At 42.5% G+C, this 12,965-nt stretch overlaps 1 protein-coding gene across 2 annotated transcripts; it reads left to right on the forward strand.

Moving 5' to 3' along the window:
- The first annotated feature begins 528 nt into the window (after window positions 1-528).
- LOC105488081 (zinc finger protein 211) lies at window positions 529-12,607 on the forward strand. 2 transcript variants are annotated; one of them, XM_011751813.2, is made up of 5 exons: window positions 529-2,419; window positions 3,003-3,041; window positions 3,596-3,722; window positions 9,745-9,900; window positions 10,540-12,607. In XM_011751813.2, exons 1-5 carry the CDS (start codon window positions 2,390-2,392, stop codon window positions 12,015-12,017), a joined length of 1,830 nt encoding a protein of 609 aa, XP_011750115.1. In that variant the 5' UTR covers window positions 529-2,389; the 3' UTR covers window positions 12,018-12,607. The 2 variants fall into 2 exon arrangements, with proteins under 2 accessions (XP_011750115.1, XP_011750124.1); XM_011751822.3 differs by lacking the exons at window positions 529-2,419; window positions 3,003-3,041; window positions 3,596-3,722 and adding an exon at window positions 3,739-3,905 and having other exon boundaries at window positions 9,815-9,900.
- The last annotated feature ends 358 nt before the right edge of the window (window positions 12,608-12,965 follow it).

A 12,965-nucleotide genomic window follows, 5' to 3' on the forward strand; every position in this document is an offset into this window, starting at 1 on the left:
TATGTAATGGTTGGTTGTGTAATATAGGCCCAGCCGAGAACTCTAACCTTTTTCCTAAAGACGATGACAAGCCCATTGTGAGATCTAACCAGATGTACAATAGTAGTCATTCCACTTATAAATGTTTGTAGTAAATGTGTAAAGAAATACATTATATATTTGATAAAATCATTTTATAATTTTTAATTTTTTTTTTTTTTTTTTTTGAGACGGAGTCTCGCTCTGTCGCCCAGGCTGGAGTGCAGTGGCGCGATCTCGGCTCACTGCAAGCTCCGCCTCCCGGGTTCACGCCATTCTCCTGCCTCAGCCTCCCGAGTAGCTGGGACTACAGGCGCCCACAACCGCGCCCGGCTAATTTTTTGTATTTTTAGTAGAGATGGGGTTTCACCGTGGTCTCGATCTCCTGACCTTGTGATCCGCCCGCCTCGGCCTCCCAAAGTGCTGGGATTACAGGCGTGAGCCACCGCGCCCGGCACAATTTTTAATTTTAATTTATTTTATTTTATTGGTATTAATTTGTCCTAAAGGATCATTTTTATTGTGAAATGTAAAATTTGACCTAGTATATATAAAATGTATATGTGTACATTTAACAATGTGCATATATGTACCTTAAAATAATATAAACTTTCTGGGTGACAGAGTGAGGCCCTGTTTAAAATAATGATCATAATTTGATATTTTATGCATTAAAAACTTTTGGCTGGGCAAGGTGACTCACGCTTGTAATCTCAGCAGTTTGGGAGGCTGAGGCAAGAAGATTGCATGGCCCTAGGAGTTTGAGACTAGCCTGGGCCCTATGGGGAGACCCCATTCCTACAATAATTTTTTTTAATTAGCCGGGTGTGGTGGTGTGCTTGTAGTCCCAGCTACTCAAGAGGCTGAGGCCGGAGGATCACTTGACCCCAGGAGGTTGAGGCTGCAATGAGCTATGATTGTTCCGCTGTACACCAGCCTGGACAACAATGAGACCCTGTCTCAAAAAAAAAAAATTAAATATTTTGATTATACAAGGAAAATGAACATTCATGTATTAAAGCTTCATGTTTTATGAACAAAACTGACTTTGCAGGCAGGAGAGCGTTTTCTGGGGGCACCAGAAGCAGGGAACTTTCCTTGTCCATTGGATTCAGGGCTGCCCACTATCCCTCCACTATCTTCCCGTCATAGCCCTGTCTGGCGTCTTTTGTCCCTGACAAAACCTACAAAAAGTGACTTTAACACTTCAGGCTGCATGCATTTGAAGAGCAATAAGATAACATTTTTTCACTTCCAGCTACCAGTGGACATCTGCTGGGGTGGGCTGCATGGAATCTGAAATGATGTCTAAATACTGAAGTGATCCTCTACACTAGAGACTGATATACAGCTGACACCGACCCCCGCGGAATTGAAAATCCTCGTATTACTTTTGACTCCCCTAGACCTTAACTACTAATAGCCGACTGTTGCCCGGAAGCCTTATGAAGTTGCCCAGAAGCCTTATGAATTACATAAACTCCCAATCGATTAACATTTTGTATGATATATGCATGATATACGCATAACACATATATATATGATTACACATTTTGTATGATATATGCATTATATATATTTTAGTGTAAGAACTATACTTATACTAAAACAGACTAGAGAAAGGGTATCAGGAAAATTATAAGAGGCTCGTTGACATTTCACCCAATAAAAAAAGGAAAATAAAAGAATATGGAACGGAAAATACATTTACTAATCATTAAGTGGAAGTGTATCATCATAAAGGTCTTCATCCTTGTGTTCTTCACGCTAGGCAAGAGAATGAGGAGGGGCTGATCTTGTCTCTGGGGCAAGAGGTGGGGGAGCTAAAGGAGCACACTCGAAGTAACGTTTATTGGGAGAAAAAAAAAAAAAAAGCCTACGTGTAAATGGACCCGCACAGCTGAAACCTGTGTTGTTCAAGTGTCAGCCTACTTAAGACCTCAAACACCGAAGCCCCTCAGTCGCCCTGGAGGGCAGCAGACTCAGTTTCCTAGCGCTCCCAGCAGTCTGCACACAGGGCGCCGTCTGCCGCAGCCTTGGGGAGACTACATTTCCCAGAAAGCTTTGCGTCGAGCGGCAGTACTTTGATCCAATGAAAATCCAAGACAGGGGCATTTCCGTGTGGGCGTGCCCCTCGGGGCAGGACTTCTGGCGTGTTCGCAGCGGTCATTTTGGCTGCCCTCAGGTCCGTTCTATCCGTCAGCCTCCTTGGTGTGCCTCTTCGGCATCGAAGTGACGGACCGTGAAGGCGCGAGAGTCAGGTCTGAGTGTCGGGGGCAGAGCCGCCTGCGAGGCCTGCCTGGGGATAGCGGTGCTCGTGTTCCCCCCCGGTAGCCCGCAGCTCCCGGTCCAGCTCCGCCCACAGACTCGGATGGCGACCGCACTGAGGGACCCGGCTCCGGTGAGCACTGCGATCTCCGGACCTCCCCCGGCCGCGATTCTTAAGTCCCAAGTGAGGGGCACCAGCTCGCGTTTCTGTAGCACAGGGTCGGGGACACTGAGGCTCGTGGGTGGGGCCCCTGTTTCTGACATCCGATGTGGTGGGCAGGGGGACAAGGGACAGGACCGGCGCTTGCAGAGCTTGGATGGACGACCGAGAAGGAGGCATTCAGGAACCTGGGCTCCACATTGTTACTGCAGAGAACAAAGTTTGAGAGAGATCTACCTTTATTCTTAGGGCCGTGGGAGCCATAGAGAGCTTAAACGAGAGACACCATCTGAGTTAGGATTTGAAAAATCCTCTGCAGGCTGTTCAGTGGAAGAAAAGACTTTAGAGATGGATGAGGACGTTGAGGCAGAGGGAGGTTGAATATTTTTCCAAGGCCACACAACTGGTGAGAGGCAGCACTAAGGACTGAGGCGCACAGGTTAGACAGTCGACCCAAAGTTACGTGGCTCTCGGCCGAGGCAAGGGTACAGGGAAGGTCTGTGCCCATGGAGCACTCCCATGATCACATTCCTCTGAGGCCTGCGTCTTTCCACAGGTTCCCATAGCTACAGAGGTACTTTTCAAGCTTACACAGGTAAGTGGAGGTATCTCAGCCCCTCACTGGTCTGGAATGTCCCTCCTCCCTCCCCACACAGATATTTTCTTTAGATTTGTGGTGTAACGGGACTCACCTACCATTCTCTCAGCTGTTGGTTTGGGAACCCTAGAGAATCCCTGAGCTCAGGGTGCTGAGTCCAGGCCAATGTTTCCATTTGGAGCAGCCAATGTAAAGGGGTGAAAGTTTATGATAGTACCAGCTTTTGGAACTCCTTGGAGGTGAGACTGAACTGGTTCAGGGAACTGCAGGTTTCCTTCATTTCTGTGAAGTTTGGCATCTATTGTGAGGAAGTTGGAGTTTGGGATAAGAGGAGGGAGATTTCTCTAACCCAAGTGTTGACAGGATACAGAGTAGAAAACAGAATGAAAACAGTGACTAATGGGAATGTGAAGAGACAGCAGGGATCAATGACACCAAGGTCTGGTGTCTCTTCTGACTTAGGGAGCTTGGGAGGAGAATGTATGAGGACATGGATTTTGAGTCTTCCAAAGTGAGACTGTTCATGGTTTCATCAATCCCTATTATGCTAGGGAAGTGTGACTTTTGAAGATGTGGCCGTGTACTTCTCCTGGGAGGAATGGGATCTCCTTGATGAGGCTCAGAAACACCTGTACTTCGATGTGATGCTGGAGAACTTTGCACTTACGTCCTCCCTGGGTAAGGCCCTCATACTCACCCTTGTGCCCTGTACCAGGCTCTGTGTTTCTCCTTTTCCTCAGGAGCAGCTCTGTCCTCATATCTGGACCATAGGCACTGCCTCCTTCCCCAGTTCCCTGGGTAGATGTTGTGGACTGAGTGCAAGCCTACTTCCCTTATCATCCCAGCCTAAAAGCACCTTGGGTAAGGATTTGGGATCAATCCTTACCCACATCTTACAGTAAGCCTAATAGATCCCACCTGACTTGCCTTCTCCCTGTCTGGTAACTTTCTAGATCTACGGCATCCAGTTTCCCCTCCCTTCATGTACCCAACATTTATTTGTGATTGACTGTAACATGAAATGCAGTCACTGACATTGTCACTATTTACACAAACTGTTCTTGAACCACCAACCTTTCCATTAACAGCAGAACACTCTAACGAATTGTACCACAGAGACACTACACAGACTGTTCTTATAAAAACCTCCTCCAAGGTGTTCTTCTTTGTTTGTTTTTAATTGTAAAATATATATAACAAACTTTACTATTTTAATCATTTTTTTTTTTTTTTTGAGGCGGAGTTTCGCTCTTGTTGCCCAGGCTGGAGTGCAATGGCACGATCTCGGCTCACCGCAACTTCTGCCTCCCAGGTTCAAGCAATTCTCCTGCCTCAGCCTCCCTAGTAGCTGGGATTATAGGCTTGTGCCACCAGGCCCAGCTAATTTTGTATTTTTAGTAGAGACGGGGTTTCTCCATGTTGGTCAGGCTGGTCTCGAACTCCCGACCTCAGGCGATCCACCCGCCTCAGCCTCCCAAAGTGCTGGGATTACAGGCGTGAGCCACTGCGCCCGGCTTATTTTAATCATTTTCAAGTATATAGTTCAGCAGCATTTAGTACATTCACATTGTTGTACAACTATCGCCACCATCCTTCTGTACTACTTTTTCATCTTATAAAACTGAAACTTTGTGCTCATTAAGCAATAACTCTTCCCATCCCCTGGCAACCACCATTTTGCTTTTGGTCTGTATGAATTTGTCTACCGTAAGTACCTCATATGAGTGGGATCACACAATATTTGTTCTTTTCTGTCTGGCTTACTTCACTTAGCATAATATCTTCAAGGTTCATCCATGTTGTAATGTGTATCAGAATTGCTTCTTTTTAAGGCTGAATAATATTCTTTTGTATGTATTAGTTTATCCATTCCTTCATCAGTGGACACAGGTTGTTTTCACCTTCTGGCTGTTGTGAATAATATTACTGTGAACATGGGTGTTCAGATACATATTTGTGTTCTTGCTTTCAATTCTTTTGGGTATTGGCCCAAAAGCAGAATTTCTGGATCATAAGGTAATTATTTTTAATTTTTAAGGAACCACCAGAATTGTTTTTCATAGCAGCTGCACCGTTTTACATTCCCACAAGCAGCAGACAAAGGTTCTAGTTTCTTCACACCCTCACCATCACTTGTTATTTTCTGATTTTTTTTGATAAGTCATCCAAATTGGTGTGAGGTGATATCTCATTGTGGTTGTGATTTGCAGATTACTGATATTGAGCGTCTGTTCATGTGCTGATTGGCTATTTGTATATCTTCAAATGATGTTTTTATTCAAGTCCTTTGCCTATTTTTAAATTGAGTTTTATTAATTGTAATTAGAAGTGTTAAATATAATTTTTTATTGAGCTTTAAGAGTTATCTGTGTTCTAGATATTCCCTTATCAGATACGTGATTTGCAAATGTTTTCTCTTATTTTGTGGGTTACATTTTTAGTGTGTTGATAGGATCCTTTGATGTACAAGTTTCTCATTTTGATGAATTCCGTTTTACTGTTTTACTTTTATTGTCTATGCTTTTTATATCATATCCAAGGAATCATTAACAAGTCCAGTGTCATGAAGCTTTTTCCTTGTTTTAAGAGTTTTACAGTTTTAGTGCTTACATTCAGCTCTTTGATCTGTTTTGAATTAATTTTTATATGTGGTGTCAGGTAAGGGACCAACTTCGTTCTTTCACATGTAGATACCCAGTTTTCCTAGCATCATGTGTTGAAAATTTGTCTTTTTTCTCCTGGTCAAAAATCATTTGGCCAGATATTTGAGGGTTTATTTCTGGGGTCTTTTCTAGTCCATTGATCTATATGTCTTTCTTTATGGGAGTACCACAGTTTTAATTTCTCTAGCCTTGCAGTAAGTTTTGAAATTACAAACTGTGAGTCTTCCAACTTTCATCCTTTTCAAAATTGTTTTAGCTATTCTGTGTCTCTTAATATTTCAAATGAATTTTAGGATGGATTTTTTTATTTCTGCAAAGTAACATCATTTGGATTTTGATAGGTATTGCATTTTTTTTTTTTTTTTTTGAGACAGAGTCTTGCTCCGTCGCCCAGGCTGGAGTGCAGTGGCCGGATCTCAGCTCACTGCAAGCTCCGCCTCCCGGGTTTATGCCATTCTCCTGCCTCAGCCTCCCTAGTAGCTAGGACTACAGGCACCCGCCACCTCGCCCAGCTAGGTTTTTTTTGTATTGTTAGTAGAGACGGGGTTTCACTGTGTTAGCCAGGATGGTCTCGATCTCCTGACCTCGTGATCTGCCCGTCTCGGCCTCCCAAAGTGCTGGGATTATAGGCTTGAGCCACCGCGCCCGGCCGATAGGTATTGCACTTTCTATAGATTACTTTGTCTAGTATAGACGTCTTAACAATATTGAGCCCTCTAGTCCATGAACAGGCATGTGATATATTTTCTTTTATTAATGTTTTATTTAATTCATTTTAGCAATATTTTGTAGTTTCTAGTGTACAAGGCTTTTACTTGTTTGGTTAAGTTAATCTTTAATGTTTTATTCTTTTTGATATAAGTGGAATTGTTTACTTTTCAAATTGTTCATCATTAGTGTATAGAAGCGTAACTGATTTTTGCATGTTGTATTTGTATTCTTCTATTTGCTGAATTTGCTTATTAGTTGTAACAGTTTTTTCGTGGAATCTTTATGGTATTCCATGTATATTATCTGTGAGTAGGGATAATTTTACTCCTCTTTTCCCATTTTGGTCCCTTTTCTTTCTTTTTCTTGCCTAATTGCTACATTGAACAGAAGTGCTAAAAGTAGGCATCCTTATCTTGTTGTTAATCTTAGAGGAAAATCTTTCAGTCTTTCATTGTCGAGTATAATTTTAGCTGTGGGTTTTATTTTTGTTTTTGTTTTTTTTGCATATGTATTTTATTATGTTTAGTTAATTTCCCCCTATTCCTGGTTTACTGAGTGTTTTCCTCACGAAGAAGTGTTGCATATTGTCTAATGCTTTTAGTGCATCAGCTGAGATGATTGTTTTAATTTTTTTAGAGATAGGGTCTTGCTATGTTACACAGGCTGGTCTTAAGCTCCTGGCCTCAAGCGATCCTCCTGCCTCAGCCTCCCAAGTAGCTGGGATTACAGGTGCAAGCCATCACTTTGATCAGTTTTTGTTTGTTGAACCATCCTTGCATTCCAGGAATAAATTCTATCTGGTGGTAGTGCATAATCCTTTTAATATGCTGTTGAATTCAGTTTGCTAATATTTGGTTGATGGTTTTTGCATTAATAATCAAGGATATTGGTCTGTAGTTATGTTTTCTTACACAATCTTTGTGTCATTTGGATTGGAATCAGGGTAATGCTGGCCATGTAGAATGAATTTAGAAGTGTGTACGCTACAGTTTTTTGAGAGAATTTGAAAATGATAAGTATTAGTTCTTCATTAAATTATTGTCTTTTTTTTTTTTTTCCTTTTTGTGGAGAACGGGATCTCGCTATATTACCCAGGCAGGTCTCGAACTCCTGGGCCCAAGCTATCCTCCCGCCTCTGCCTCCCTGAGAGCTGGGATTACAGGCGTGAGCCACCGCGCCCGGCCAATTAAATGATTGGTAGAATTCATCTGTGAAGCCATCAAGTCAAGGGCTTTTCTTTAAGGTTTGTCTTTTTTTTTTTTTTTTTTTTTTGAGATGGGGTCTTGCTCTGACACCCAGGCTAGAGTGCAGTGGTGTGATCTTGGCTCACTGCAACCTCCACTTCCTGGATTCAAGCAATTCTCCTGCCTTGACCTCCCGAGTAGCTGGGGTTACAGGAACATGCCATCATACCTGGCTAATTTTTGTATTTTTAATAGAGACAGGGTTTTACCACGTTGGCCAGGCTGGTCTTGAACTCCTGACCTCAGGTGATCCACCCGCTGCCTCGGCCTCCCAAAGTGCTGGAATTACAGGCATGAGCCACTGCACCTGGCCAGGTTTGTCAATTTTGATAACCTTTTCAAAGAAACACCTTTTGGTTTTATTGATTTTTTTTTTCTATTGTTTTTCTCTTCTGTATTTTATTTATCTAGGCTTTAGTCTTTATTATTTTTTTCCTGCCAGCTTTGGTTTTAGTTTGTTCCTCTTTTTATAATCCCTTAAGTTGTAAAAATAGATTGTTGAGTTGAGATCTTTCATCTTTTTAAGGTTTATAGCTATAAATTTCCCCTTTAGTACTGCTTTTACTGTATCTCCAATTTATTTCCCTTCTGATTTCTTCATGGCCCCACTGGTTGTTCAGTATTGTATTAATTTCTACAGATTTGTAAATTTTTTAGTTTCCTTCTATTAAGAGTTCCCAACCTCATCCCACTGTGGTTGGAGAAGATACTTTGTATGATGTGTGTCTTTCTAAATCAAATGAGGCTTAATTTATGGTCTGTCCTGGAGAATGTTCTAGGTACACATGAAGGGAATGTGTATTCTGTTGTTGTTGGGTAGAATACTCTTGATATATTTGTTAGAGCTAGTTGGTTGTTTAGGTCCTCTGTTTTCTCACTTCTCTCTGATTCTTCTGTCCACTGCTGAGAGTCAGGTATCGATGTATTTAACTGTTATTGTAGAACCATCCATTTCTCCCTTCAGTTCTGTCCATTTTTGCCTCATGTGTTTTGGTGGTCTATTATTAGGTGCATAAGTGTTTATAAATGTTATGTCCTCTTGCTCTATTGACCTTTTTTATTAGTATATAATATCCTTTTATATCTCTTGTTACCCTTTTTGATTTAAAGTCTGTATTGTATGATATTAGTGTAGCCATTCTTACTCTTTTTTGCTTGCTATTTGCATGGAATATCTTTTTGTAGCCTGTCACTTCCACCTTATTTATATCTTTGGATCTAAAGCGAATCTCTTGTAGACATCATAAAGTTGGATCATGGGTTGTTTTCATTTTAACCCATTCTGCCAATCTTTGTCTTTTGGCAGAGTTTAAGCTAAAAGTTTGGAGAGTTTAAGGCATTTATGTTTAAGGTAATCACTGATAAGGACGGGTTGACTTCTATCATTTTGCTCCTTGTTTTCCCCATGTCTTATAGCCTTATAGCTTTTTTGATCCTAATTGCCTACATTACTGCTTCTTTTGTGTTCGGCTCACTTTTTTTTTTTTTTTTTTGTACTGAAACTTTTTAATTCCTTGTCATTTCCTTTGTGTACTCTTTCTTTCTTTCTTTCTTTCTTTTCTTTCTTTTCTTTCTTTTCTTTCTTTTCTTTCCTCTCTCTCTCTCTCTCTCTCTCTCGTCTCGCTCTGTCGCCCAGGCTGGAGTGCAGTGGGGCGATCTTGGCTCACTGCAACCTCTGCCTCCCATGTTCAAGCGATTCTCCTGCCTCAGCCTCCTGAGTAATCCCTCCTGGGATTACAAACACACACCACCACACCCAGCTAATTTTTGTGTTTTTAGTAGAGACAGGGTTTCACCATGTTGGGCCATGCTGGTCCCAAACTCCTGACCTCAGTTGATCCAGCAACCTCAGCCTCCCAAAGTGCTGGGATTATAGGCGTGAGCCACCATGCCCAGTTCTTTGTATACTTTATGTAGCTCTTTTTTTTAAATAGTTACCATGGGAATTACATTTAGCATCCTAAAGTTACAACACTAACTTGAATTTATACAAACTTAACTTCTTTAACTTTCCTTGTTCTTTTTTGTGCCCAGTTCTTCTGGGCCAGTGTTAGTTGCTCACGTGTCCTGTCTTTCCCTTAGGACTTACATCATCCTGGTCTCATGTAGTTGCTCAACTAGGACTAGGGGAAGTGTCCTCTGTTCTTCACAGGATGTTCATGACTCCAGCCTCAGCAAGATGGGATCAGAGAGGGCCTGGCCTACATGAATGGCACTTGGGAAAAGGCATGTCATCAGGTCTGTGTTTAAATTGCACCAGGAACCTGTCCTGTTTGACTTGTCTTGATGCCTTTGCCCGAGACACTTCACTTTGACCTTCCCCTCTTCATTCTTAACAGTTTACAAACTTGTTATTTCTCCTACTTGTCATTTTTATTTTGACTTCTAGCTAATGCTAATCATCACCTCTCCGGACTCCTTATTCCATCTGTTCTTTACACTGTTCCCTCTGTAGCATTCTGTAATATTATTTTGTCCTGAAGTGTGCATATCTCCCTTACTAGTCCCTGAACGCCAGTTACTGTTCCAGTGAGGTTTTCCTGGGCCTGGACATACACTTCACGGCATCACTTGTCACCAGCAGATATGATCCCGCTAAAAGCTATTATCAGAGGAATTAATTGTAGAACATGCCTCTTAGTCCTGGGCCATACCTTAGCCTTGTATACTATACCTGGGAGGGCCCACCCTCCCTATTCCATAACCTTAGGGACCAGTAATGCACAACAGGTGCTTCCTGAACCTGACCTCCAACTCACTTTTCCTGAAGACAGGCCCATATACTGGTTCTTTGCTATAACTGATGTGCATTTGCGATTGCATTGCCTCCTCCTAATAAAGGTAACATGTACTTCACCACGACCTCTCTACTTTTAGGTTGTTGGCATGGAGTGGAGCATGAGGAAACACCTTCTGAACAGAGAATTTCTGTAGAAGGAGTGCCACAGTTCAGGACTTCCAAAGAAGGTTCATCTTCCCAGAATGCCTACTCCTGTGAAATATGTGGCCTGGTCTTGAGAGATATTTTGCACTTGGCTGAACACCAAGGAACAAACTGTGGGCAGAAACTACACACATATGGAAAACAATTCTACATCAATGCAAATCTTCAACAGCACCAGAGGCAGCACATTAAAGAGGCACCTTTCACAAGTTACGTGGACACAACCTCATTTACAAAGAGCTGCACAGTCCACGTGTCGGAGAAGCCCTTCACCTGTAGGGAGATCAGGAAAGACTTCCTGGCCAACATGAGGTTTCTCCATCAAGAGGCCACTCAAACAGGGGAGAAGCCAAATAACAGTAACAAGTGTGTGGTGGCCTTTTACAGTGGAAAAAGTCATCGCAACTGGGGAAAATACAGTAAAGCCTTTAGCCACACAGACACACTTGTTCAGGACCAGAGAATCCTCACTAGAGAAGGGCTTTTTGAGTGCAGCAAATGTGGGAAAGCATGTACGCGAAGATGTAACCTCATTCAGCACCAGAAAGTCCACAGTGAAGAAAGGCCTTATGAATGCAACGAATGTGGAAAATTCTTTACCTACTACTCCAGTTTCATTATACATCAAAGAGTTCATACTGGAGAAAGGCCTTATGTGTGCCCTGAATGTGGGAAATCCTTTAGTCAGATCTACAGCCTCAATAGCCATAGGAAAGTTCACACTGGAGAAAGGCCTTATGAATGCAGCGAATGTGGGAAATCTTTTAGCCAAAGGTCCAACCTCATGCAGCATCGCAGAGTTCACACTGGAGAAAGACCTTATGAATGCAGTGAATGTGGGAAATCTTTTAGCCAAAACTTCAGCCTCATTTACCACCAGAGAGTTCACACTGGAGAAAGACCTCATGAATGCAATGAATGTGGAAAATCCTTTAGCCGAAGCTCCAGCCTCATTCACCACCGGAGACTTCACACTGGAGAAAGACCCTATGAGTGCAGTAAATGTGGGAAATCGTTTAAGCAAAGCTCCAGCTTCAGTTCACATCGGAAAGTCCACACAGGGGAAAGGCCTTATGTGTGTGGGGAATGTGGGAAATCCTTTAGCCATAGCTCCAACCTTAAGAACCACCAGAGAGTTCACACTGGAGAAAGGCCTGTTGAGTGCAGTGAATGTAGCAAATCCTTTAGCTGTAAATCTAACCTCATTAAACACCTGAGAGTTCACACTGGAGAAAGGCCTTATGAGTGCAGTGAATGTGGGAAATCCTTTAGCCAAAGTTCTAGCCTCATTCAACACCGGAGAGTTCACACTGGAAAAAGGCCTTATCAGTGCAGTGAATGTGGGAAATCCTTTGGCTGCAAATCTGTCCTCATTCAACACCAGAGAGTTCACATTGGAGAAAAGCCTTAACTGTACTGAGAATATGCAAGTTCCTTTTAGTGTAATTATACTGAAGGAGTACACCGGTGAGAGAGACAAGTACCTGAACTGGAAGCCCCAACATCTAAGGATATATATACAGTGGGCAGATTCCCCTTAAGTTCCAGGTATGTGTTACACTTTCTAACCTGCCATTTAGAAAGTGTTAGACTTTCTCACCTGCCATATATGGCTCTTGCCATTTGTGTCACTGACAGTTTCTGAGGCAGAAGCCGTATCACATCTACCACCTGTGAGGTCCACATAATGTGCATCATTTACCTCCTGAACCTGCTGAAGGAAGCAGACCTCTGTTTCTCCCTATTTGCTAGAAGAAATCATGAATAGTCTTGAGTCTTCCTCTCTGACAAGTTAGGGCATGGACTTGACCCAGCTTTGTGCCAGAGAACCCAGTATGAGTGTTGTTGGCAGCTTGCCAAGAAGGACTCTTCTTTCAAGACATGTTGGTTTCATGTGACACCTCCATGGATTTTTTCCAGCCTCTAAGTCACCAACTTTGGAACTGCCTGCCTCACATTGCTTTGTTTTTTACAATAATAAAGGTATTATTATTTAAGCTACCTTTATCTTGGCATTTGATTCAATCTTTAAGGTGGTTCAAAAACAGAATTGGGCCCTGCCAGCTTTACAGAGTAAACACCTTTGGAGGGAGAGGGAGGTGTCATATTATTTGTATGCCTCAGAGACAACAGTATAATGGAAAAATACAACTGTCTTTCCAGTTTTGGCATAATCTGAATTTGAATTATTGCCCATACAAAAAATTAGCTGGGTGTGGTGGTGGGCCCCTGTAGTCCCAGCTACTCAGGAGGCTGAGGCAGGAGAATGGCGTGAACCTCGGAGACAGAGCTTGCAGTGAGCCGAGATTGTGCCGCTGCACTCCAGCCTGGTTGACAGAGTGAGACTCCGTCTCAAAAA

This window comes from Macaca nemestrina, chromosome 20 (genome assembly GCF_043159975.1).
Source record: "Macaca nemestrina isolate mMacNem1 chromosome 20, mMacNem.hap1, whole genome shotgun sequence".
In the NCBI taxonomy this organism is placed as follows: Eukaryota; Metazoa; Chordata; class Mammalia; order Primates; family Cercopithecidae; genus Macaca; species Macaca nemestrina.